The following is a 27,943-nucleotide window of genomic DNA, read 5'->3' on the forward strand; positions in this document are numbered from 1 at the left end:
TCCCTGCCCACTGAACGGTGGTAGGAAGGGACAAGTGGGGGCCAAAGATTCCCTGGTCCCAGCAGAAAAATGGAAGCCCTTAGGAGCCACCACGGAGAATGCATGTGAACAGGTCATTGCCAATTTTACTTGTAACATCACCTAAAATTATTTAATAAAACATCTCATTTGCAATAGATCTGGTGGTAATGATCATAGAACAGTTGCCATTCAAGTGCATTCAGCAACGCTTGCTATGCCAAAACGAACTGGCAAATGTCAAAATGAACCTTTTGGCAGAGTGTGACTCTGCTTAGGACTGCACTGTAAGGGCGTGGTCGGCAAGGCAGGAAGTTGCCAGTCTCAATTCAGCCATTAATTCTCTAAGAGCTCATTCCTGAGCCCTGCAGTGGCCGGGGACGGCGTGGCCGTGGCAATGCTGCTGCACTTCCAAGGAGGTTCTGTGGCCACTGCAGGATAAAAAAAGGGGCATTTTTAAAATAAAAAATTTGAAAGGGGGGAAAAGGCCCCAGAGAGAAAAGCGATGCTGCGCCAGCAAAAACCTGGTGCAGCACCGCTGAGGCGCAAAGGGGCATTCCCGGCCTGAAAGGGTTTAGGAGGCTGCCTACCAACAGCCCGCCCCCCGGAATGCCTCCGAGGCACCGGTGTGAGCATCTGCACCAGCAGGACGCTGGCGGGAGGCCAAGCCAGCGTCCAAGGGCTGCGCTGCCACGGCATTCCTGGGGGGCCAGCGCAGGTGGCATTACGCTGGCGTCCATGCCCGTTTGCATGGCAGAAGTGGCATGGATGCCGGCATAGGGGGCTGGTCACCTCCTAAGCCCACACAGCCCTCTGGCCCAGGAATGGGCTGTAAGTAGACTTTGGCCAGCCACTCTGGGTTCAGCAGAGTCTTCTCCTTTATCGCGAGCAACAACTACAGCCAATGAGTTTCCACTGACGGTGCTCATCTCTCTGGGGTTATACTGATAGCGTGATGAGTTTGTGACTCTTGTATATTTCCCAAGGGGTTGAGCCACCTGCCTGTGTGTATTTATGACTGCCTTTTAGTTTCCCCCGAAGTTCTGATTGATGTACCATTCAAGGAAATCTCTCCCCTTAATGAAAGTTGGCAGCTGATCACAAATATTAATCTCTTTATGTCCTGCTTTTGATAGTTAACTTTAAAAAAAAATCTAATAACATTGCCATTGAAGACACTTTTTAATAAACACTTCCCCCCCCCCACACACACACAAACCTCGGTTTAAAAAGAGATTATTCAGGCAGCTTTTAAACAATTAGTCTTTTGAAAGATTTAATTGGAGAAGATAAACCTGTAGAGAATCTAATGGAGGCAGAGCTGTTCCGTACTCAAGATTATCTCCCTGTCACCCGGTGACCCATCTCCTTCACACCACGTTTTAATTTTTGTACCAATTATACTGTATATGGATAATTCCTATTAGCATATTTATGGTCATTGCTTCATATTTATTGTCTGCACAACTCATTAATCTTCATCTAGTGTGTGGGGCTGACAGCTCAATCTATTTTGCAATCTTTGGGCAGCAGCCGTATCCCAAAAAGGGCTTTGTTTCCCTGTAAATAAACTGTGTTTGGGACCCGAGGACAATGGCGCATCATCCAGTGATTGACACAAGCCAGGGCTGCTAATCAAAAGTAGATTTTATTACCAGATGAGTCAAGTGCATTATGGGGCCATTGTTCTAGCGCTGTCAGGGCAAGAGCGGATGTGGTCAGTCACCTCCTCAAGATGGGTTGATTGTTCTTCAAGATTACACAGAGTCGCCTTATTATCCTGCCCAGACGACACGGCAGCTCCCCCCCAAACCGACACCTTTTGCATAAATGGCCTGTGCATTGAGCCGATTTGAATTGCTAATGTGTAATCTGTCTAGCACAGATGTGCAATGAATATTGGGATGTTTTGCATGTCAGTTGAGGGGGCTGAATGATGAGGTGATGATTATTCAACGATGGCGACTGGACATTCGCCAGCGGTGGAGTTCTAGCACTTTCCGCCGACACTAATCAGATCATCTTCCCAAAGCCTCCTTTCTTTTGTCAATTCAGAGACAATTTATGTAAGAATATAATACAGTCCTCTCCTCTTCTTCTAGTTAACACAGTTGGCAGGATTTTTGCATTTTGATCCAATTAAAAAAATACTTCTCCCATCACAGATATGGTAGTTGGAAAACCACACACAGAAGTGATCTGGCGACTCCAGTTTGCTTTCGGTGGTGTTTTAGACTTCCATTTCTATTGGAGTTTTTTTAAAAGTTTCCCTTGGATCTTGCCAAAAGGTACCACTTGTTTTACAAAATGAAAAATATATATAAAGATGTTGGTGTATTAATAATAGTCAACAAAGCATTTCACAGAGTCAAAAAGAAACAATAATAACAGGTGTTATTATGACAAGAGAAGATGGTAAACAGAGCCACGACTAAAAGAAAGAAGTCACTGCAGCACCTTCTGCTGTCGCGCCACGTCCACAATGTATATTGTTTCCAGTTGCAAACAGATTAAAGAATGCTTGGTTGATCAACCATCAGCCTTTTACATCAATTAATATAGTACATTTAAATAGGTTTCAATTGTATAAAGTCCCCAAGATGGACACCTTTTGGAGGTACCGAAAGAACTATAACTCAGCTTGCAGTTTTTTCAATAATTAACAAATATGATCACATTTTAAAAATGTATAAGAGGAACAAGAGTACAGTAGGATGGATTAAAGACAGCAACTGCCACAACCCAGGAATTAAGTGGACTTACATGCATTGAAATCAGTATCCTTAGATATGGCTTTGTATCAGGTATCAGCTGCATAAATAGCCTGGATTAGCCTGAGCTTGCCAGAGCTGGGAAGCTAAGCAGGGTCAGCCATGGTTAGTACTTAGATGAGAGACCACCAAGGAATACAGGGGTTGTGATGCAGAGGAAGGCAATGGCAAACCACTTCTACTTATCTGATCTCAAAAACCCCAGGAGGATTGCTATAGGTTGGTTGGGACTTGATGGCATATTATTATTATTAGATATCAGCCCCTGCATATAAGAACTGCAGCCCATAAACTGACAGGTTGGAAACCATAAACAAGTTGGAAATTGTAAAATTTAACAGGATGGAAACAGTAACAATCTAGAAACAGGTTGGAAACTGCAAAATTTTGAAAATGTAGAAAGAAGTGTATGAGAAAATTTGAAATTGTCCCTGGGACAATCACTGGAGTTTTATCTGGGATCCATGTATGCTAGAATTTGTGCTAGAGACAGATCTGAAGAACTCCTAGCTTTTATATTTTCAAGTGGAGAATGGCTGTTGCTTCTGTCTCAATAAACTTTGGTGCAACCTGAGATACTGGAGTTGATCCTACTCCAGATCTTACCACTCTGCTGAACAGTTTGAAGCCTTCTTTCAATTTAAGTGGCTCTTCCACTGTAGGAAGAGTCTTTGAAGTTGGAGGAATGATGGATGCATGCCATTTTGCTCTGCACACAACCTAGTGTAAGACTGTTGCATATTGCAGATGGGGATTCTACCAGGCCTTCTCCAGGCAGTATTTTGTCCTGAAAATAGTGAAGACTTTTTTTATAATTTTATTAGAAAAAACCCAATGACAGTAACAACTAAAAAAAGCAGAATTACTGATAGTCTTCATAATTTAAAATTATATATACACACACACACACACATAATAAAAAAAGATAAAAGTCTCCCATGCTACAGCTTATTTCGATGTCTTCATATTCATCATTACGTCCTGACTGAGCGCACCACATTCCTCTTTCCCGCCCTTATTTACGAAATTCTCTATTTTACTTACCGTATATACTCGTGTATAAGCCGAGTTTTTCAGCCCAAAAAAAGGGCTGAAAAAGCCGAACTCGGCTTATACACGGGTCAATACGGTAGGAGAGGGGAGGGGGGAGGAGGGAGGAACTTACCGCTGCCATCGCCGCCTCGCCCGGGAGCCTTTCTCCTGCCGGCAGGGGCCTGGAGGGGCCGGCAGGAGGTCCCTGCTGGCTGCTCCGCCGCCGCCCAGGCGCCTTTCTTCTGCCGGCAGGGACCTTCCTTGGCCGGCAGGAGGTCCCTGCCGGCTGCTCTGCCGCCGCCCAGGCGCCCGGGCGCCTTTCTTCTGCCGGCAGGGGCCTTCCTGGGCCGGCAAGAGGCCCCTGCCGGCTGTGCCGCCGCCACCCACGCGCCCAAGCGCCTTCCTCCGGCCGGCAGGGGCCTGGAAAGGCCTCCTGCCGGCCCAGGAAGGCCACGCCGCCGATTCGCCGCATCTCCCGGTAAGTAGGGGGTTCAGGGGATCTTCCCCCTCCCCCCTTGGATGGCACTGGGGTTGGGGTGGGGTGGGGCGGGAGGGCCTGGGAGGCCGGTGGGAGGGCGACCTGGGGCAGGGGCTCTGCGCTCTAAAATGGCGGCCGGCATTTTAGAGCGCAGCATTGCCGGTAAAGGGAATTTCTTATTGACCCTCGGCTTATACGCGGGTCAATAAGAAATTCCCTTTTCTGGCCTCAAATTTGGGGGGTCGGCTTATACTCGGGTCGGCTTATACCCGAGTATATACGGTATTGTATGTGACCATACCACATCCAGTCTGATTGTATCTCTGTTTTTCTGATATGCTGTTAATTAAAACATACATTTCTTTAACTTTAACCAGCCATTCCTCCATCTTTGGAGTTGATTTTTGTTTCCAGTAACTGGCAAAGGTCGTTCTAGCCACAGTTATCAGAAAATAGTGAAGACTTGAAATGATTACTGATGAAGGTTAAAGCATAAATTGCCGAAGCAGGATTACAGCTGAACATCAAGAAGACAAAAGTAATGACTACAGGGAATTACACAACTTCAAGGTTGGCGATGAAAAAATTGAAATTGTTCATGATTTTCTGGTCCATCAACCAAAAGGGGGACTGCAAGAAAGAAATCAGGAGATGGATACTGGAAAGGGCAGCCGTGAAGGAGCTAGAAAAGATTCTTAATTGTAAGGATGTGTAGCTGGTGACCAAGATCAAGTTAATCCATGCCATTGTATTCTCCTTTACTATGTATGGGTGTGAAAGCTGGACACTGAAGAAAGCTGACAGGAAGAAAGTAGATCCCTTTGAATGGTGGTGCTGGAAAAGACTTTAATGGATACTGTGGATTGCCAAAAAGACAAATAAGTGGGTTCTAGATCAAATCAAACCTGATCTCTCCCTAGAAGCTAAAACGAGTAAACTGAAGCTATCATACTTTGGTCATGTGATAAGACAACAGTCACTGAAAAAGAGAGTACCACTAGGAAAGGTTGAAGGCATTAGGAAAAGAGGAAGACCCAACATGAGATAGGTTCACGCTATAAAGGAAGCCACGGCCCTCAGTCTGAAAGACCTAAGCAAGACTGTTAACACTAGGAGGTTTTGGAGGTCATTAATTCATAGGGTCGCCATGAGTCGGAAGTGACTTGACAGCACTGAAAACACACACACACTTTGTCCTGATGTTTGTTCAGTTATGAGCCTGAGGAAGAATTCGTGGAACTCAAAAACTAGTTCACTACTTAAATAACTTTTATTTGGTCCTAATAAAGGAAGGTTCCCCTACTTATTAGAGCAATGATTGTTAACTGAATGAATTTCTTAAGGTTACTCGTAAACATGGAGGAACCCCGGGGCGCAGAGTGGCAAGTTTCAGTACTGCAGTCAAAGCTCTGCTCACGACCTGCCTTGACCTTTTTACTTGTAAATAATTGTAGGTTCTGAATGAGGTTCCTCCTTCACCCCCTCCAGGGCATGATTTTTCAGACTTTCTGCCCTCAGGGAACCCTACCCACTGTCTGCCAAGGAACTATTAAGCTCTGAAATATTGAGCTCAGTAGTTCCTTGGCAGACTACTGAGCTCTGTTTGTTCCATTGTCTATAGGACACTGTATGCTGGATTATATTAATCTCTAGGGGATTGATTTTTGAAGGACCTTGCTTTGACGCAGTGAATATTCTGCCATGGCCTCTCTAGATTTGGGGCAATAAATATATGATTATTAATTTGTTGCAGAGAATCCAGATGTGTTTCTGCAAGGAAATGCTTATGTTGCACAGGCATATTGCATTTTTCCATTACTGAACCAACTGCATTTAGTTGCTTGAAAAATGTGACTCTTCCCCCAGCCAGGGCTTCTCTTAGACTTTTGAATGCTGTGAGGAATTTGACTGCATACGTTTCAGAGGCCCCAACTGGAGAGTTTTTGCAACACCACTATGGATGAGCCACACATACAATCTAGGAATACTAATCAATATTACATCAAGCAGGATGCAACAGTGTAATTTACAATGGGAGTATTTTGTTACATGTTGCACACGTTGTGTATAATTTTCTTGAACCATATTGCTAAATTCAAATTCTTTTTTCCCCACCTTCTCCATTATTTTTGAGTGAAGCTCCTGAGCTGACTGAACACTTCTATGTTAATTGAGTAGCAGTTCCTTAGATTCACAAAACTAATGTGAAGCAGAAGTCACCTAATTCTGTTACAGTAGGCTGCAGTTCTAAACACACTTTCTAGGAACTAAGTCTTGTTCACTTCAATTATATTTACTTTTGTCTACACATACTTAGGACAGGAGGGTATAAATCCTTCAAGTCGATGGGTTTAACACATAGGGAATATGTTAGGGAAAGGAACCCACCCCCAGCCCAAGATAGGAGAATGGGAATGTTCAGAAAGTGCACCCCCCTAGCCAGCTAACATCTCCTTGGTTCTTGCAGGTGTTGTACAGAAGGTGTGAATGTGTCTTTGTCTGAAGCCCTATATTGGTTACTTGAACACGGTATCTTCAAACCCACCCAGACTCCTTCTCGACATCATTTTCCAAACTGGTCTTTAGAAATAATACATGTACCTTTGAAAGCTTGTCATTTTAACCATCATCTTACAATTCTGCAGCAAAGTGCACAAGACTAAATATCATGAAACAAGTTCAAATACTGAAATAGTTGCTGATATACCACAAGAAGATCCATTCTTAAAAAACAAAACAAAATAAAATGGATGGTCACATGGGAATACTCATAAAAAATTTGGGCCTTTAACAATTTAGGCCATTAGTTTTATACAAAATTAAATACTACGAATCAGTAAATTATAGTTTCATTTTATTAAGTTTTGAATATATTGGTACAGCTTTGCACTGAATGCTCCTGAAGAAAACTTTTCCAAAACTCTGGCTCTTCCGGCAGCTCCCATCGTTTCGTTCAAAGTGAGGTCTCTGACAAATTTCTCCATGGCTTCTGCAAACTGGTTTGGAAGAGGATCGCACAAAAAACCCGTCACGTTGTTTATGACCGATTCTAAAGGTCCACCTGAGTTTACTGCAATGACCGGGCATCTCATGTACATTGCCTCTAAAGGAACGATGCCAAAATGCTCATTGCTCGGTGTATACAACACACAGGTGCAGTTACTAAGAAGAGTTACCTTCTGCTCATCTGAAAAAGACCTTAGGAAAGTGACCTGCTCACTAATATTAAGCTTCTTAGAAACAAGTTTCAGTTCTTCATAATACTCCACATTTTCTTTAACTGCTTCATCATAACCACCAGCCAAAACCAGATGAACCTCCCTCCACTCCTGTGCATTCAGTCTTCCACGCAGGTCATGTAAAGCTTCCAAAGCCAACACAAGATTTTTCTTTCTTTCATACCTATTGATTGAGAGAAACAAGAACTTTCCCCTGTTGGGTACTATGCTGGCCACATCTGCAGGAATAATGGTATCAAAAGTAGCAACGTTCAAAGATGGGTACAAGACATCTGGATTTATGTGAGATAAGGACTTGAATGTCTCTTTGAAAACAGTCGCTGTGAAACAACTGTTGACGAGAATGCAGTCAGCCATACCAGTTGTATATTCTTCCAACCAGTCCAGCGGAGCTCTATAGAGAGATTTCATCAGCGATTCCCTCTTGGTCAGGAGCTGATCAGGGAAGTGACAGTAAAACAGCACCTTCTTACGTGTCCGGGCTAGACGGAGAACTGGAATGCATGTAGATACCTGGAGAGACACAGGAAAGATGATGCCCCTGGGCAGCGCAAGTCAGAAAAGCATGCTCTTACTGTGAGCTATGTTGTCACACTTCCTTCACTGGAGGATGCTGTCATTCAAGAAGCTGCCTTCTGGGACTATTAAAAAAAAAAATCTGCCCCAATCATAATATTCAGAACAAGTTCAAGAAATAGGCTTGACAGGTGGCAGTCCTAAGACCACTTTCCTGGGACAAAGCCCCACTGAATAAAATGGGAACTTACTTCCAATTGCTTCCTCTGTTTATTTTACTATGTCCTGAACACTGGTGATGCAGGCGCACAAGGGATCTGCCTGGTGAAGCCCCGGGGGTTCCTGCCCTTTCTGAACCTTTGGAATTTTGAGAAGGGGTGGGAAGGGCCACCCCAAAATGGCTGCCACAGGAGATGGGGTCAAATGCAAAATGGCTGTCTCCGGAGGCGGGGCCAAATGGAATACTTCCCTCACACCTGGCAAGATGGAAATCGTGAAGGGGGAATGGAATCACATACTGACTAAGGAAAGCCCAGATGCTTACCAGTCCTCCTCATTCTCCTGTGGAAAATCCTTTCATTTGATTGAGGGCAGCCAATAACAAGCCCTACCTTAAATGCCCCTTCCCGCTTTCTAAAAGGCTTGGTGAGCACCAAGGAAAGTACTGGCATGTGCCATGGTGCCCCCAAGGCTTAGCCCCTGGTTTAACCTCCCATTAAAGTGGTATATGTGTAACTTGGTTGTACCACTTTTTACTGCAGGTGGATGCCCACTTTTGACTGTCCTTCGTACACACACAAATAACTCCACTCAAAAAACTCTTAATCAGAGAAAAAAATTCCAACATATCTTGCTCCCTAGTTTTCTATGTGTAGGAACCCTTTTTTCAACAGAACAGCACATTATCCTTTGATTCACTCCAAAGTGGGAGGGTTCAAACACTAGGTCACCATTTCAGTAAGAACTAACGTTGATGGAGCATGAGGGGTTTGCCTGATTAGTTCCTATAAAAACACAACCAAAGGCAGAAAGTAATTCTATATTATATATACACACACATTTCAACTACAAGCCAGCTCTACTTCGTATGAGTTGGTGTGGTGGGTTTGTGGAACAAAATATGGCCAGGTTTGAAAAAGCAGGTCTGTGAGGCAGGGGGCCTCTTCATAAATCACCTGGGGGGGGGGGACTGACAGATTAGTTAGGCAGGGTTGCCACACCACTCAGTTATCTGAGTATTGCCCAGCTGCCATGCCTGCTACCCAGCTCCCATGTCATGCAAGAGTTTGTTCCAAAAGAGCAAGTCTCTTAGACCTGGTTGGCATATGCTGAAGAGGGAGGTGGGAGAATGGACTGTACCATTTCAAACGGTCAGTGATGGATTCCAACTTTTTCATATTCTTTCACATAAACTCCACATAAATAGACAATCAGCATAAAAACAGAGAAGGTGTCTTTCAGCTCCCTTCAGTTGCTGTGCTGCTGGTTTTCTATTTGCAGGGAGCTTTGAGCAATAAGGAAAGCTCTCAAGTGGATCACCTCCGTGATCCTCTCCCTGCGAGTTGACATGGAATGCTGCACTCCATCACCTAATTCCCAACTCATTCTCCTGCATGAATCAGACCCTGGCTGTTCCAGTTGCAGAATCAGATGGGAAACTGGATATTCAACCTAACTCTTCAGTGATAATGCAATAGGGCTTTTCCAAAAGGAAAATTTGGCACTTCATTGTGGCATGTGACTGTCTGTCCCACATGTAACATTCACATTTGCGCAGCCTGCAGGAAGTGTCTTTGGCAGGGGAAGGAGAAACAGGCCCCTTGCTTGATGTTAAACACTGCTACCATTTTTTTTCTCTATCAGCCACCATAACACCAGGACATTTTTTATTAACTCAAATTTTTGAACCATCCTGCTCATTTCAGACACTGATTTAGCTAAATTACACTGACTGTGATTGTCTGAATGCAGACCACTTCTTACAGCGAAGTGGGTAGTCAAACCAGGATCGCTAGTTGCTTTATTAACAGAATTTATCTTAACTGTGGCTTACACCGATGCCTGTATGCAGACATCATGGCTTGTTTGCTGTTCCAGCTTGTGGAGAGAAGTAAATGAAACCAGTATTTTTCAAGGCAAATCAGGAATCAAGAGGGAAATCTTGAGCAGGTGCACTCTAAAGTAAGTCCCATGTTATTCACTGGGGTTTACTCCCAGGAAAGGGTCCCTAGGATTGCAGCCAGACTAACTGAGAGCCAGCCTTGGTTCCACAAACCTACAGTTAAAATACACAATGGGTTCCCCTTACAAGAAAAGGAAAAAGAGTTGGTTTTTATATGCCCACTTTCTCTAGTTCAGCTAGAGTTCGGGGAGAACTGTGACTAGCCCAAGGTCACCCAGCAGCCTTCATGCCTAGGAGTGGGGAATCAAACCTGGTTCTCCAGATTAGAGTCCATCGCTCTTGACCACTACACCATGCTGGCTCTCAGTTATACTTGAACCACTTCATCTTTGTCGGTTTCACATTTTGAGGAAAGCGCCCTTCGCTCCAGCCTGGAGCATCTGCCCCATGCACCTGCCTGCCCGCCCGCCCAGGGTTGCCAGCTCGGGGTCGGGACATTCCTGGAGATTTTGGGGGGTGGGGCTTGGGGAGGGACTTCCGTAGGATAGAATGCAATAGAGTTCCCAATCCAAAGCAGCTGTTTTCTGCAGGGGACCTGCATCTCTGAAGACCAGTTCCGTTTCCGGGAGGCCTCCAGCCACCACCTGGAGGTTGGCAACCCGCGCGCCCCTCCCAGGCGGGCCTCCGCACCTGGTCGCAGACGAAGACGTCGAACTCCTCCCCGCTGAGCAGCAGCACGTGCAGCGCCAGCCAGAGCATGCGCAGAGCGGCGCAGAGCGCGTGGCCCCTTCCCAGGATGCTCCGCGGCAGCCAGGAGCCCGCCGTCCGCACCTCCAGCTGCCGAGTCTCGGAGAAGCAGCGCGCGGGGTCGTAGCGCGGCGTCCAGATCTGCACCCGGCAGCCGCGCGCGCGGAGCGCGAGGGCCGCGTCGACCACCAGCCGCTCCGCGCCGCCCAGGCCCAGGTCTGGGTGCAGGAAAAAAACCGAGGGGCCGCCCCGCCGCTCGCTCCCCGCCGCCGCCATGGCGCCCGCGCTTCCGGGATGCGTGGCGCCGCCCCTCGTGCGCACGCGCGGCTTCCTCGCTAACGGCCACATCATCCTTCGATGGGATGAGGCGGCTGAAGAACTGCCTGTTCTCCGGTGCGCTCCCGTCGCCCGGCCAGAACCGCGGGAGAGGAAGCCCTCGTCGGTAGCTCCCTTTAAGGGGACACCGTGTTGTTGTGGGAATACGCTTTCTTTGATGGGGGCGAGAGGAATTCCTGACAGGCGCTGAGTTAGTCAGCTGGGTTGAGGGGCCCTACGTGGCAGGAGTGGCGCAAGGCCCCCTTTTCGCACCCTGAGAGGCTCCGGAGGTGTCGCGGAGACTCTTTCCGTCTGCGGCAGGTTGACAGCGCCGTCATGGTGAGAGGATGAAGGCTCGGGGGGGCGGGAGGGGAAGGCCGGCTGGGGGGGGGGCTCCTCTGTGGGTTAACACTGAGAGCCGTAGTGGTTAAGAGCGGTGGTTTGGAGCCGTGGACTCTGATCCGGAGAACCGGGTTTGGTTCCCCACTCCCCCACGTGAGCGGCGGAGGCTAATCTGGTGACCTGGGTTTGTTTCCCCACTCCACACGAAGCCAGCTGGGTGACCTTGGGCTAGTCACAGCTCTCTTTGAGCTCTCTCAGCCCCACCTACCTCACAGGGTGTCTGTTGTGGGGAAGGGAAGGTGATAGTAAATGGTTTGATTACTCCTCAAGTGGTAGAGAAAGTCGGCATATATAAACCAACTCTTCTTAACCTTCTCTGCTTTCTTAGCCAGGGCCGAATCCCAGTGGTACAAGCGTGGGGGCCTCGGGTCGCTCCCCCAGCAAAGCGGTAGCCCCGAGAGCCGCAGGATCCACCGTCCGGCAGAGGTGAGAGCAAGAGGGCCGCTGTCCCATCGAGCTCAGCCCAGAGAGCCAGTGGGTGTCGTGGCTAAGAGTGTCGGACTGGGATCTGGGAGACTGGGTTCGAATCCCCGCTTGTGCTGTGGGAGCTCACTGGGTGACCGTGGGCCAGTCACACTCTCTCAGCCTAACCTACCTCATGGGGTTGTTGTGGGGGAAGAATGGAGACGAGGAGAATGATGTAATCCACTTTGGGTCCCCGTTGGGGAGAAAGTTGGCAAAGGGGCTAAATAAATACATTCTTTGCATTGCCTAGCAGTCAAAGATGGCTTTCTTGCCATCCCCTGGGTAGCTCATATTTTCCCCTCCCCACTGTTAATAGATGTAATGGTTATCTTTTAAATGTGAGGGGAAATGTAGATAAAAGGCCAATGGTGTAACAAAAGAGAGTAGCTATTTATTAAATTAATAAATTATGTGCATTTTGTATTAGTTTCATCAGGAGACTTGGTAGAATAGTTGTCTTTTAAAAGTGGCAATACATTAAAACAGGAGCGGCAAGCCCCCAATTAAACGTGTTACAGAGGTGGTTGCCGTAACTCTTCCATTGGCACTTCTGCAGGAAGCTTTTTCCACCTAGCTGAAGTTGCTTCAGTTGATGCCTTTTGCTCAAATACAACAGATCAGCTGTTACTCAGCAGGAGAGTATCTGATTTGTATGCCAAATGTCTGGGGTTGACCCTGGCTTCTAGCTAACCTGTTACAGCATTTGTGTAAAGTGCCTTGGCCTGTACTTTAGAGTGGGCAATCTGCCTTTTCATATTTCTTCCTCTGAAGTGTTTCCCTTTTCTGAATTAATGGCTCAGAATGTAACTTCAGTGTTTAAGTTACTTCCTGTTGTCTGAAAAATGTTTCCTCCCTATAGATTAATATGTTTTTTCTTTTTTTATTCGGTAATCATACATCTAAATTCCTTGTGGCTTTTCCCAAGGCTGTGGGCTCAGGTTTTTGCAAGACATTTTTTCTTAGCAACATATAAAAGGAAGAAGTTAGCTCAGATGTCCATAATTCATTCAGCATATATTGTTGATACGTTTTTATAATTGTGTTTATAGTGGTGTTAAATTCACTTGTGCTTGGGTTGAGTGCTTGGGGGTGTCCTTTCAGGCAAATGGCCTTCATAATGAGCATCATAAGCAAGTGGCCTTGGCAGCAGAGAGATCCTCATTTAACATTCTTAAATTTCTTAGGACAAGAGGAGCCTTTTATATTCCTGCAGCCTTTAAACTATTTCTGGCGAAATCCGTAAGCCAAATGTCCTGTGGCAATTTTAGGCTCCCCCAAATCAAATTATAGACCATTGGAGAAAGTGCAATCAAAATTTCTTAGACCTCTGCTGCAAGTCACATGTTTCAAATTCATGGATCCGCTTGGAATTAGGCATGCTGAAAATAGAGGCAAGAATTACCCTAGCCTCAACATTACTATGGCTGAAGACCCATGAAGCTTCAGAAGGCTTACTTCCCTTGCTTTGTTTGGACCAGTTTAAATCTAAATGGTGGATGGAATCGGTTAAAAGGTTGGAACTATTGGGTCTCTCTCTCTCCATTTATTAATAACACTCAATAAAGAACAAGCAAAGTTGATAGTGAGGCAAAGATTATACGACACTAAAAGACAAATGGATCTTAGGTGCTCCCCAACTTACCTTGCTCCCTCCAAGGTAAGATACCAGCTGGATCCTGCTCAGTAGATTTATACTATAGAAGTAAACAAGCAAAGGCGAGCTCTAACCCTCGCTAGAGGTTCTGTACTTCCTTCAGCAGATTTGGAGGGGAGATTTAGAAAACTCCCAAGAGCTCAGTGGGAATGTCCTTGTGGGGCCAGAGAAATTGAAGACTCTGGCCATGTTATTCTTAGATGTAATTACTATAAGGACATTAGACAAAAGTTGATTCATCCACTGGTGAACCTAAGGGAGTTTAATTCAGAAGAAGAGGAAATTAAATTTCTGCTGTGGGAAGGGGACACCTTTAGTCTTTCCCAAGTTGCTAAATTTTGCTCAGTGGCTATTAAGATCGGTTTGAGAGAGAGACCACTAATGGTAACGTTAATATTGGTCACAACTAACTTTTAGGTAAATTTTAGTATAATATATTTATTGCAACCATTTTAGCATTTTAATGTATGTTAAGCATTGGAGATACTTTAGATTTGATACCTACCCTTATAAAATCCTTTTAAAGATTGTAGTTGTATTCTATGTTCTGGCAAAAGCTGTAAATAATAAATAAAGCAGTCACTGGAGAAGAGTTCTGTGGGTTTTATTAAATAAAACTAGTGTACTTTTTGAGCCTCCCTCTTGCTGTTTTTGTGTTTAAAACATGTTAGAGTGTCTCAAAGGGGGGAACAACATCACATGATCATTGTTGCACTTTCAACTGCTGACTTTTTGTTACAGGAAAAGTGCTAGTTGTGGAACAAGGAGTGCAGGTCGAACAACATCTGCAGGCACTGGGGGGATGTGGAGATTCTATACAGAGGATTCTCCTGGCCTCAAAGTGTAAGTTACAAAACAAAGGCATCAGTTCTCAGACCAGTATCCTTATTACTCGTACTTTCTCTAAGAGTGTAGGTTGGCGTTTGCTAAGTTGTTGCATTACAAAAAACAACAACCAATCTAATTGAGGTCCCTGATAAGGTGGAAAAGAGGCAAATAAAATAACTAAATAAACTGGTGACTAACTTTTATTGAGTCATTAGATTCAAGTCCAGTAGCACCTTAAAGACCAACAAAAGTTTCAGGGAATAAGGTTTCGAGAGTCAGAGCTCCCTTAGACAGGAAGAACAGTTTACTCACCTAAATAGAGAGATAATCGGGTTGTCTGAGTATTATCTGGAATATTAGTATGTGTGGATTGAGGGTTGCTCGATCTTTTGTTAAATAAATCGTTCACAAAACACTTGATCATTGCTGGTATATTTTTGAGATGCTCAAGTTTGTAAAATCTCTTTGTAATCTTTCTATCTTCTCAGTGTTACAGTGCATTCCTAAGGAGAGTTACTCCAGTCAAAGCCCATTGAAATGAATGGGCTTAGACTGGAGTAACTCTCCTTTAGAATGCGCTGTTAGACACTTTAAAATGGTTAGTCCCAAGCCAAGTTCATGCTTGGATGGTCCTGAACAGCTACTCTAATGAATTGTGATTTGCTGCAACTATTTATATAGTTCCCCCTGGTATGTTACACATGTGTAATTGAATGGAGATTAAAATGTATAAATAATAGTTTATTATCTGCTTGTAAGCGTGCAGTCATTGTTAGACACTGCAAAAATGAAAAGTATTTTTGCTTTATCAGTCATGTGAGCCACTTACATTAACGTTTGTCAGTAAATGTTATTGCCTTTAGCCTTGATTTAAATTCCCTTTGGTAACCTTTTACATAATTTCTATGGGTATCTTAGCCTTTTAAAAAGTTGGGCTATGATCAGCTAATGGTGGTATTGACAGCAATTGACTATATTTGGGTCTTCTTGAAGTTCCCTGCTCCCCTTTAGCAACTCTTTGTGTTGAGGTATAAATGAGCATTTAATAAGTGATTGCAGGAGGGCTATGTATGTGGATTTAGTAGGAGGAACTTCTGAAGACTAAACAGGAAATCCAGTTTACCTTTGCAGAGCTGCTGTGTAGCTATATGCTGTCTGTTTTATTCATTACTACTGCTTGTGTAACTTCTTGAAAAATGGGATTAGGAAACTGGGAGTAGATTGCCACCTTGTTTTTGCAGTTGTTGAGATAAAAGCCTATGTGAGTATGAAATTGGCTTCCTTCACTATCTGCTCATCCTTTCCCTCCCCCCCCCCAGTAGTTAATCTCTTTTGACAAGAGCAACAAAAGTTGTGTTTGATCTGCAACTTGTTTCCCTCTCTCTCTTCCCATATTGGAGATGCCACCTAACAATGAGTTTTGCATCTCTGAAGAGACAACTTAGTGGTTGAAGTGTTAGAGGTAGTATGTAAAATTCCACTTGTTGATGCTTATGCCCAAAGTGGGTTTGTGTAAACTGGAAGTAAGTAGCTGTCTTAAATTGTTTATTGCATTTGGTTGGTGCCCTAACCTGAATAGCTCCAGCCCTGGCAAGTATTTGGATGGGAGTCCTCCAAGGAATATCAGGGTTATGGCATGGAAGCAGGCAATGGCAAACCACCTCTGAACGTCTTTTGCCTTGAAAACATTACTATTGGCGGCAGTAAAGGGAACTGAAAAAGCAGATCTTGAATAATGCCAAATTCTCTCCTCCTCTCTTCCTCCTTACTTACCTGAGTCAGATCCACCCTCATGCTAACTCGTACTTCCATGTGTAGGTCTGAGCCGGCAAGTGGCGTGAATTGGAACGCCGAGCCCAGGACTTAGATCGACATCCCCTGTTCCCCCCACCCCCGATCTTGGAGGCCACAGGGGACCCTGAGTATTTTTCGGGTTTATTACACCCAGAAATTGTCAATTATTCTGAAAAGCTGAATGCTTTATATTCAGCTTTTTCGGACACCCATCTGTCAGGAGTACTCTAGCTTTGAATTTCGTGCATTGGTCAGGAGCTGGACTAGATGGCCTCTAAGACCTTTCCAGCTTTAGATCTCCATTGAATAAATAGTGTTTATTAATTTAAGACACATATGCTGCTTCTCCTCCCAGATAGTTTCCAAGGTGATGAATATTAGACATTACAACATTTAAACATTACAATAACATTTACAGTGTGTGCGTAATACACACACACACACACAGTGGTACGTATGTATACAGTGGTCTGGCAGTATGTTATCATAAGAGCATAAGAACAGCTGGATCAGACCAAGGCCTATCAAGTCCAGCAGTCTGTTCACACAGTGGCCAACCAGGTGCCTCTAGGAAGCCCCCAAACAAGACAGCTGCAGCAGCACCATCCTGCCTGTGTTCCACAGCACCTAATATATTCGGCATTCTCCTCTGATCCTGGAAATAATAGGTATGCATCATGACTTGTATCCATTTTAACTAGTAGCCATGAATACCCCTCTCCTCCATGAACATGTCCGCTCCCCTCTTAAAGCCTTCCAAGTTGGCAGCCATCACCACATTTTGGGGCAGGGAGTTCCACAATTTAACTTTGTGTTGTGTGGAAAAATACTTTTCAGTTTTGAATCTCTCACCCTCCAGCTTCAGTAGATGACCCCGTGTTCTAGTATTATGAGAGAGGGAGAAAAGCTTCTCCCTGTCCACTTTCTCCAAACCATGCATAATTTTATAGATCTCTGTCATGTCTCCCCTTAGCCACCTTCTTTCCAAGCTAAACATCCCTAAGTGTTTTAATCGCTCCTCATAGGGCAGTTGCTGTAGTACCCCATTCATTTTCGTTGATCTTTTCTGCACCTTCTCAAGCTCTGTAATATCCTTTTTTAGGTGTGGTGACCGGAACTGTACACAGTATTCCAAGTGTGGTCTCACCATAGATTTGTACAAGGGCAGTATGATATCAGCAGTTTCATTCTCTATTCCTCGTCTAATTATGGCCAGCATGGAATCTTCATATAGTTTGAACGGGGAACAGATTCCATGCAAAATGGGAAGTGAAGACTGTTGAGCTGAAAGCCCAAAATTCCACCAAATTTGAGCATTTGAAATCATCAACATCTATTAAACAGTTAATTAAAACAATCTTAAAATGGCAGATTTTAAAGATGGGATGTGATTTGGAAGATGCTGCTTTAAATGAGAAAACTGTGCTTGGTAGATAATGGCAAGTTGTTTGCAGTGTCACTTTTTTTTTACTAGAACATCTAAATTACCCTGGTGAATCAGGCAACAGCCTATATTAATCTACTTCCATTTGTAACCAGCCAGATATTTTTGGAAGCTCACAGGCTGAGCATAGAGGCAGTGAGCATCCTCTGTTGATTGTTGGCCTCCGGTGTTCAAAGGTTTCACCTGTAAGTTTCAAGGGTCCATTTAATGGCTATTATAGTCATTGATCGATCTCCAGGAATGTGCCTAATCTTTTGTTAAAGTATTCTGGGCTAGTGGCATCACCACACAAAGCTGCCTTATGTTGAATCAGACCCTTAGTTCATCGAAGTCAGTATTGTCTGCTCAGACCAGCAGCAGCTCTCCAGGGTCTCAGCTAGAGGTCTTTCACATTACCTATTTGCCTGGTCCCTTTAACTGGAGATGCTGGCGATTGAACCTGGAACCTTCTACATGCCAAGCAGACACACTACCACTGAGCCATGGCTTCTCCCTAGCTCTCCAGGGTCTCAGGCAGAGGTCACATCACCTGCTGCCTGGTCCTTTTTTTGTTTTTGTTTTTTTGAACGGGAGATGTCGGGGATTGAACCTGGGATTTTCTGCACGCCAAGCAGATACTCTACCACTGAGCCACAATGCTCAGTGAGCCAAATCACCACATCTTGTGATACTGAATTTGACTATGTATTGTGAAGTGCCAGCCTATCACTAAAAGCCTTTTTTTCATTTACCTATTGCTGTGTCTAATGAATTCATTTTTTTTCTTTTTCCAGTGGTCCTGTTCCAGTTCTCGTAATGAGTCTTCTCTTTATTGCATCTGTATTTATGTTGCATATCTGGGGCAAATACACACGTTCATAGATTTGGCTAGTCCCATCAGCCGACTGGAAAGCTGCAATTTGGACCAAAAGTATGGTGGATTTTCAAGTTTCTTTCCCCTTAAAAGAACATAATGGGTACATACATCTAGACCAGTTAAAGAAGATTCCCTCCCTTGTTTGGCTCTGCTGTTGAATGGACACATAAACTTTCTGCTTAGGAGTTTTGATTCCTTTGTCAGAAGTCACGCTGTCTGCATATACACACTTGCAATTGGTTTCATTAAAATTTGTACACATAAAGGAAGCTGTGTGTGTGGTGTTCTGTGAATGCCATGGCTTGGTGGCAGATTCTTTTAGACACCAAGAGTTGGATCGTGCCAGCTTGGCGTTATCATGGGAAGCACAGGATTACGATACCAGCACCAAAGACCACACTTAACATGAAAGTTGTGGATTCAACTGTATCTTGCAGGTGTGACACAGTCACTTCAATGTTTAAACATGTTACATTTATTAGTTACAGAATATGTTACTGCCATACTATTCAAAACATCAAAAAGGTAAAGGTAGTCCTCTGTGCAAGCACGGGTCATTGTTGACCCATGGGGTGATATCACATCTCAATGCTTACTAGGTTGACTGTTTATGGGGTGGTTTGCCATTGCCTTCCCCATTCGTCAACGCTTAACCCCCAGCAAGTTGGGTACTTATTTAACCGGCCTCAGAAGGATAGAAGGCTAACCGTGCATTCCTGAGATTTGGCGTACGGGAATGGGGAGAAGGCGCAGGCGAGCCTCCTAAAGCCATTCACCGTACGCTGGGGGGGGGAAAGCCTTTTTGCGGCTTTTTTGTTTGTTTGTTTTTGTTAAATGGGGCCTTTTGCCACATAGAAAACAGTGAGGCTGTGCCTCGCCACCAGCGTAAGTGCATCTTGTGCCATGATTAGATGCACTTATGCTGGTGGCGAGGTCACGCCTCCTCCTAAGAGGAATCGGCCCCCAACCTCAGGAATGTACAATAAGTCAACTGTGAGCCAGCTACCTGAAGAAGGAGAGCATCTTGGCCATCTGGGCATGGAGTCACTGGCAGGGGGAGGTTGTTGTGTGTGTTGTGGGGGAGGTAGTTGAATTTCCTGCATTGTGCAGGGGGTTGGACTAGATGACCCTGGTGGTCCCTTCCAACTCTATGTTTCTGTGACTTCTGTTGGGATTGAACTCATGTTGTCAGCAGAGCTTGGACTGCAGTACTGCAGCTTACACAATCTAAAAAAACCCTTAAAACAACGAAAACATTAAATTTCACAGTGCACCTAACTCACAATCACAGTTTATATGAAATTTCCATTTTGGCACATATATAGATAAGCCTGCTAGAAATGCTGTCGCCATAAGGCAGAGCCTTTCCAAGTATTATCACAAGCCACAAGATGATCTACCCCATCTACTTAACTACCTTCCTGGCGGGGGGGAGGGGATTCAGAACAAATCTCCCTAGGTCCATGGATGTAGAGGAATACTGTTGCTTGGTATGTAGGGCCCAGGCTACTGAAGGCTTTCAGAGCTGATAGCACTTCATACTGGCCTTGGAAGTTTATCAGCAGCCACTGTAGATGAACCAAACATAGATACGATGTTCTCTCGGATTCCGTGAGGGGTTATGCAGGGATGTGTTTTTTGGGGGGTGGAGGTTTGAATTGGAAGATTTTCCAGAAATAAAGTTGCAGTTCAAATTTAAGTAAATGTCAATATTTGATTTTAGCAATATTTAAATAATGTTGGCAAAAGAAAGCCACTGTACTGTGTACAAGTCTGGACTGGATAGTATAGAAGCACTGTCTATGCTTCATAACCTGCACTTAGCCCATTGAACATGATTGATTGGCAGCACAGCAGCCCTGACTACAGCTAAAAAGACCATACTTAAATATGTGGAGCAGCAACCCCTTTGGTCACTGGGGGTTGGTGAGACCTATTATAGCAACTTCCAAATCACCGTGTACATTGCAAGAATTGAAATAAGTTACCGATGCATGAGCATCATGTCTATGAGAAAAGGGAGCAGGCTGTATATCAGCTGCAGCTGATTAAGTGCACACACAACCTCGGGTGTCACTTGAGCATCAAGTAGCACCACCGGGTCACCAGCTCACAATGTTCTCCATCACTGCTTGTGCAAATTATTGGATTCTGTTGTATGTTAAACACATTCAGGGCTACAAAATGGCAGGCTCATATGTAGGCAGACCAGTTATCTGCACTGTATGTGCTGCTGACAATGTTTTCACATACCCAGTGTTGGGCAGATCTACCTAAGGTCACTTTCAAGAAATCTTCCTTTAAAATGAAAGAGTAATTGTGGGGGGAATGACGTGGAGCGTGAAATGCTGTCTTGCAGATCAATAGGTTGCTTTATCTTCTGTAAACTTTAAGGATTGTTGCTCAGAAGGCTGCATGGATGACAGTTGTTCCAAGTGTATTAAGTCATTAGCTAAAGAAATCTGTCTTCTACTTGAACAGCTCTTTGTTTGGAGATTTATTCTTTCCTCCCTGCAACCAATTCCATCATCAGAGTGAATTTGCCCTCCAACAGCAACCTGTCAGGTCTCTTCAATGCCTCTTGTATTTCAGACTTTTTTTGTGGCACGTCAAGAGATCGTTCACACTGTCTCCTCACTGTTAAGAGGCAGCTTAATTGGAACATGAGTTTGAGAATCAAGAAATGGGAAATAAATTCACATGGCACTAGCAGAGCAAACAAGGACAAGCTGGCTGCCATGTAAAAAAGGGCTGTACCCTTTTCCAACATGAAACTACTTAATAGTGAAACGGTAGTAAACACTGAAAAAGGCTTTAATGTACATGGGCCAGTGCTGGTCTCCCCATTGTCCTCCAGTGGTTTTTTTTTTGGGGGGGGGAGAGAGGACATTCTACTGTAGCCTTTAGTGCTTTGATGATGCAGCACCAGCCTCCTTGCTGCCTGAACTGGGAACTTGTGAGGAGGGTAGCAGAAAGGGGGAACTCTGTGACCAGCCTTGCCCCCTACCCCTGTGAATTCCATGCTGGTACACCCTTGTTATTGAGGTAACTTTGCGGATACTGAAGCCTGATGCCTGAAAGCACTGCTTTGATTTAGGATGTTAATCAGGTGGGGGTAAAGGGGAGATGACTGGGGAAGGCACCGGCAAACCACCCCGTAAACAAAGTCTGCCTTGGAAACGTTGGGATGTGATGTCACCCCATGGGTCAGGGATGACCTGGTGCTTGCACAGGGGACCTTTACCTTTTTTAATAGGCCTGTTAGGTGCTGCTCAAGCACTGCAATTCAAAAAAGAATAACACTACTGAAATCGCCAAAGCCTCATCCCACACCCAAAGCCTTCTGAAGCAGGAAAGCAGAAACCAAGGTCATTTATTCGCTCACGTTCATCCCCGTCTGTCTTGGTTGTTCCTTGGAGTTATGCATGAGTTTTCTCTCTATTAGAGATGACCTTGCTGCCAGCCCTCACAAATCCCAGATCTTCCCATTCTTCTGTTAACCCAATTCTTCCCTCTTCCCTGAGCTCAGCCCTGGTGAAATCTCCGTGCATAAGGCAAAGTGTGGGACACAGAAGCTTGGTTTCTCTCACAGCCAATTACAAAGCAGCATGTCCAGAGGTGGGGATTCAAATACTTCCTGCTTCCTCTGAGCTCTTTCTGAGCAGAATGCTTTTTTAAAACCGAGGCTTGGATTCCCCCCCCCCTCTTCTCAGATTGCTCTGTTCTTTGTTTTATGTTCTTAAAATGCTTTTTTATGCAGCAATTGGGTTTGGGGGGAGGGAACGTTTCTCTCACAGCCAATTATGAAGCAGCATTTCAAGGGGTGAGGATTCAGATGCTTCCTGATTTGAGCTTGGAAACTGCTGGTGCTTAGATTCCCAACAGGAAAGTGTGGGTCCAGCAAGCAACGAACCTCAGGTAAAACTCCCATGCATATAAATGACCTGAGTTGTCCTGGATGAAGTGCCACACAAAGGATACCCAGCTTCATGTTGTCATCAAGCTTGCCTCTATCGAACACGAAGCAGGGCTCCCTCAGAGCAGTGGTCTTCAGCCTTTCCAGATCTGGGACCCATTGAGCAGCAAACATGTCACGTTATAGGTGACATCAGAGTCAGGTGACAGGAAGAGGAGGTGCTGGAGCTTCAAAACCTGCCAGTGCTAAAAGGCAACCCCCTCTACCTGTGAGTGGGCTTATTTTGCTGTCCTGCTATTGTCTCAGCTGGTGTGCCCAGAGGCAGAAGCCATGGCATCCTTGCTCTCTTTGCAAATGCCAGAAGAAGCTGGTTTTTATACCCCAGTTTTCTCTACCTTTAACTGGCTTACAATCACCTTCCCTTCCTTTACCCCACAACAGACACCTTGTGAGGTAGGTGGGGCTGTGAGAGTTCTGAGAGAACTGTGACTAGCCCAGCTGGCTTCATGTGGAGGAGTGAGGAAACCAACCCGGTTCACCAGATTAGAGTCTACTACTCATGTGGAGGAGTGGAGAATCAAACCCGGTTCTCCAGATAAGAGTTTGCTGCTCTTAACACTACACCACGCTGGCTCTCATCAAGCCCTTTGAAAAGCAACAAAAAATCATGGTACTGCTTGCCACTGAGCAGGTGGGGCTCCATGACCAACCTAAGGGACTCCACCCATGGGTTTACAATCACTGCCTTAGATTATTTTAATGAAGGGGGCGTGAGTTTACAGGAGGTGGCATTTCCTTAAAAAGTAGTCAGGAGGCATTCAGGACTTCAAAGGTTATCTGGTGCAAGGACTATGCTGAACTCTTGAACCGCTGAACTGTGTTGAGCTTGAGGCTTTGCTCCAGGCTCCATCGTCTGCTTCTCCTATTGGATGGTGGACTTTGGCTGTCCAACCATGGACTGGGGGGTGGTGGCTCTGGGTGGTTGGGAACTGTATATAAGTTTGCAGTTAAGTTAGTTCTCTTCCCTGTTACCTGAATAAAGTGGTTGCTGTTGGAACTCTGTCTCCGGCCTCGTGTGTAACCTACACATACATAATAACTAACACTTCAAATGATGTTCAGAAAATCATTAGAACAGCTTCCTCAGCACAGATGTTACATGCTTCCATCATCTCACAGCTGCTGATAAATAGACTGACCTCTTTTGAATGAACTGTGATTTCTAAACAATCTTCCCAGGCTGTTTCAATAACCCAGCCCAGAGGTTGTGGAGATACACATCATGGTAGATGACCATTTTCATTAAGGGCTGCAGATTAATATGTTTTCAGTGTGAATAATAAAACTCTGTTGCCATTGTCTTGCTGCCCTAAAATCTTGTTTTGTTACGACTGATGGCCGTTTTGGGTGTTTACATTTTCATTGTTGGCTTAGCTTAATGGATCACTGTGTGCTTGAAGAATGCTTTCACATGCACATGGGGTGCATTGCTCACTTCCCCTCAACTGTAGGCCCTCCCAAATCCCAGGCACTCCACAGGTTGGGCCCACTGGCGTGGAAATGTAGTGCACCAGTTTGAAGTGGTTTGGTTTGTTTCTGATTTGCTGGAGGGATTTGATCAATGAAAACTTGGTTTAGTTTTGGAACTTGGCTTTGCAACGGCGGAAGTCAGAGCACTCCCTTCTGACCCGCAGCCTCCTGGCTGGTGTGTTCCAGCCTCATTCCTTTAGAGCACTGGTTCCCAACCGGGGGTCCGTGGACCCCCAGGGGTCCCTGAGAACTAAATTAAGGTTCCCGAAACAAAGTTATAAACCCATAATAAATTAATATTTTCAATTAAAAGTTCTCTATTATAAAAATATATATTCAAATATTATTCTAAGCTTAATGTTTAACTAACAGTTATGATTAAAGATTATTTTCAAATTCTCGGCATTTTTATTTTGGTCCCTGCACCGAACAAAAAAGTCCTGGTGGTCCCTGGTCCAAAAAAGGTTGGGAACCACTGCTTTAGAGATAAACGATGAAATCAAATTGTGCCCAGGAAGGCTGTGCTGAGAGGCCAAGAGCTGCCGAATGATGGAAATAAAGCAGATCGCCTCTGTAGTGACACAATCCAAACCTGGCATTAGACTGCTGTTTTTTTGCCATTGGGCACCCACTATTTCCCCACATCTCATCTCAACAATATTAGCACTCCCAAGCATGAATGCTTAGGTTCACAAACTTTTATTAGCTTTGTCAGATATTCGATTAACCGCTTGTATTCAAACAGCTTAATTATGTAAAAAGCTGGTGGTTTATGCGTGTTCTAACCCTGACCTGGATGGCCCAAGCTAGCCCGATCTTGGCAGATCTTGGAAGCTAAGCAGGGGTGGCCCTGATTAGGACTTGGATGGGACATCACCGTGGAAGTCCAGGGTGTGTGCAGAGGCAGCCTATGGCAAACCACCTCTGAACATCTTGTGCCTTAAAAACCCCTACGGGGCACCATAAGTCAGCTGCAACTTGATGGCACTTTCTACCACCAATTATGCTATCCTGCAGCTTCACTCCCAATCTATCACTGCCATTTCCCTTCCGCATCTGTTGTTAGCCATATTCCTTCATAAAATGTTTACATTTCACAGTGAATGACTTAAAGATGGGAGGTGTCTCCTTTGACCATTATGGCTACCTCCGCTACAGAAGGATTCTCATGTGACAGAATCTGGCATAAATACAGAGGCCTCTTGAGCCAGTTTTGGGTTGTGTTTAGAGTATCGCACGGGGATCTGGGAGACCCAGTTTCAAATCCCCACTCTGCCATGGAAGCTGTCTGGGTGATGTTGGACCAGTCACACTTTCAGCCTAACCTACCTCATAAGGTCGTTGTGAGGATAACATGGAGGAGGATAGACTGATGTAAGCTGTGTTGAGTCCCCACTGAGAAGAGGAGCAGGATAACTCAAAATATCCAGGTATTTTCCAACTGGGAGCTGGCAACCTTACCAGGAATTCATTACCATGGCATACTGGGAAAGTCAGCAGCTGTAGTAAACAACCCATGGCCTTCCCCTTCTGCCTTTTCATGCAGAATTCCCTTGTATACCTTGGATGGAGCTGGTGGAGGGTTCCTACCCCATTGCTACCATGACTGTAGGCTTTCCTCGGCATGGTGTCTGTGGCAAAGCATGCTGGGAGTAGAGTTCTTTTATTTTTGTATTTTTTAGAAACTTTTTTATTTATATAACAAAAAAAGATACAAAAACAAAAAACTACTAAACATTTCAATACAGAACATAAGCCATACATACAGTATATCAATCCTTCTAAGGATGCCATATAACAGCTACTCTCTACAGTAACAGGTTGTTAAAGATATCTAGATTAAGAGACCATATTAAAAAAACTCCATTATCCCTTAATTGAGGTATACTATGCCACATAATAGTTTTTAAATCATGTGCGTCTACTTATTCTGCTACTCCTTACAGTTTTCTTTGAATGATCACCTATTAAGTTGGACAATATATTTAACATATCTACAATGCAAAAACTTATATTTTTACTAAATGGCAGTTTGACATAAACATAAAGCGAGTTGATTTCTAAATTACTGTTCCTTGCTTAAGATAAAGCGCCTTTAAAATCTTCACTGTATTGTTCTTAGCTAGTCAATCGGTAATTATTACTTGTTTGCTTTAAATTATTCTATACCAAATTACAGCTGTGCATAATCATAATACAGTTTCCATTTATTTTGCAACTCCCCTAAAGGTTTTTTGTTCCGCAAATGAGTCAGCTTTGCCATCACTGCATACTCTGCCATCTTCTCTCTCCATCTTTCTATCTCTGGTGTTTCTTCTTGTTTCCACATTGAAACCAAGACAACTCTGGCTGCCGTTCTCATATAGTTAAAAAGTTCTCCATAATTTTTTTCCAGTTCTATCAGCACTATTCCCAATAGCATTGACTCTGGGTCTAGAGGAAAAGAGAAATTTAACACCTTCTGCTTTTCTTGATGAATGTCTATACAAAATCTATTGACTTTTTTACAGGACCCCCAACTATGAAAATAAATCCCATCAATTGCTTTGCATTTCCTAGAGTTCTTTTATGATGGGCTGTGTAACATAACTGGTTACCAGGCAACAGGCCAGGGCTGCTGGGAAGATCTATAAGCTGTGGTTGGAGGAAGCTAGTCCAAGCTCACTAACCTCCTGAAAGTAGGTAACCCTCCGTAATGTTTGTAGCAGCTTTCTGGGATGGGCATGGTAACACACTGTACTTCCTGACTGGCCAAAGAAGAGAAGGAGGGAGTTCTGGGAATATTTCCAAGTAAGGAAAGAGAGGTCTGTGGTTGGGGAGGAAATATGTTGAAGGTACTTACTGTCTAGAGCTGGGTTTGGGGACAAAACAGGATCAACCTGAGCTAAGAACCTCTTCATGGGGCATGTTGTTGGAGGCATAAATCTTTATTGGCAGAAGCATTAATGTAGCAGTATCCTTTGTTTCTAAATGAACCTTGATTATTATTAGAGGTCCTGATTAATAGTTTGATTACCTGCTGGGAGTAGCTTGCCTTCTCCCTGGAACTATTTTTTTTTTATTAAATATTATATCATTAGGGATGGCTAGCCTTTGGCCTTTTGAGATGCTAATGGCTAGAAACACTGCTTCTTGGCCAAATGTGACTAGCAATTCTAAGCAGAGATACCCCCATCTGAGCCTGTTGACTTTAATGGCCTTGGAAAGGTGTAGAGCTGGTTAGGGTTGCCAACCTCCAGGTGGGTCCTGTAGATCTCCTGGATATACATGATATCCAGATCAGTTCCCCTGGAGGAAATAGCTGCTTTGGAATGAGGACTCTAGGGCAATAAAACCTGCTGACCTCAATCCCTGCTCTCCCAAAGCTCCACCCCCTAAATCTCCAGGAATTTCCTGACCTGGAGTTGGCACTGAGAACCTGTTCCTGTATCTTCAAGAAGAGGGAGCGTGGCCGGCAAACAGGTCACCTTGTTAGGCACACAATTGACAATCTGTTTAACGATGGATAGGGTTGCCAGGTCCCTCTTTGCCACTGGCAGGAGGTTTTTGGGGCGGAGCCTGAGAAGGGCAGGGTTTGGGAGAGGAGGGACTTCAATGCCATAGAGTCCAATTGCCAAAGCAGCCATTTTCTCCAGTGGAACTGATCTCTTATCGGCTGGTGATCAGTTGTAATAGCAAGAGATCTCCAGCTAGTACCTGGAGCATGGCAACTAGGGTTGCCAGGTCCTTCTTCACCACTGGTGGGAGGTTTTTGGGGCGGAGCCTGAGGAGGGTGGGGTTTGGGGAAGAGAGGGACTTCAATGCTATAGAGTCCAA

At 44.6% G+C, this 27,943-nt stretch overlaps 2 protein-coding genes across 2 annotated transcripts; one reads left to right on the forward strand and one right to left on the reverse strand.

The window, feature by feature from the left end:
* Window positions 1–7,148: 7,148 nt before the first annotated feature.
* On the reverse strand, window positions 7,149–11,199 carry ALG2 (ALG2 alpha-1,3/1,6-mannosyltransferase). Its single transcript, XM_056857866.1, has 2 exons — window positions 10,867–11,199; window positions 7,149–8,051 (listed from the first exon to the last, which is right to left on the reverse strand). The coding sequence occupies exons 1-2, from the start codon at window positions 11,197–11,199 to the stop codon at window positions 7,149–7,151; spliced, it is 1,236 nt and encodes a 411-aa protein (XP_056713844.1).
* On the forward strand, window positions 11,198–18,779 carry SEC61B (SEC61 translocon subunit beta). The gene is made up of 5 exons (XM_056857867.1): window positions 11,198–11,365; window positions 11,560–11,577; window positions 11,969–12,066; window positions 14,501–14,602; window positions 18,599–18,779. The coding sequence occupies exons 1-5, from the start codon at window positions 11,198–11,200 to the stop codon at window positions 18,684–18,686; spliced, it is 474 nt and encodes a 157-aa protein (XP_056713845.1). The 3' UTR covers window positions 18,687–18,779.
* Window positions 18,780–27,943: the final 9,164 nt, after the last annotated feature.

This window comes from Euleptes europaea, chromosome 11 (assembly GCF_029931775.1).
Source record: "Euleptes europaea isolate rEulEur1 chromosome 11, rEulEur1.hap1, whole genome shotgun sequence".
NCBI lineage: Eukaryota > Metazoa > Chordata > Lepidosauria > Squamata > Sphaerodactylidae > Euleptes > Euleptes europaea.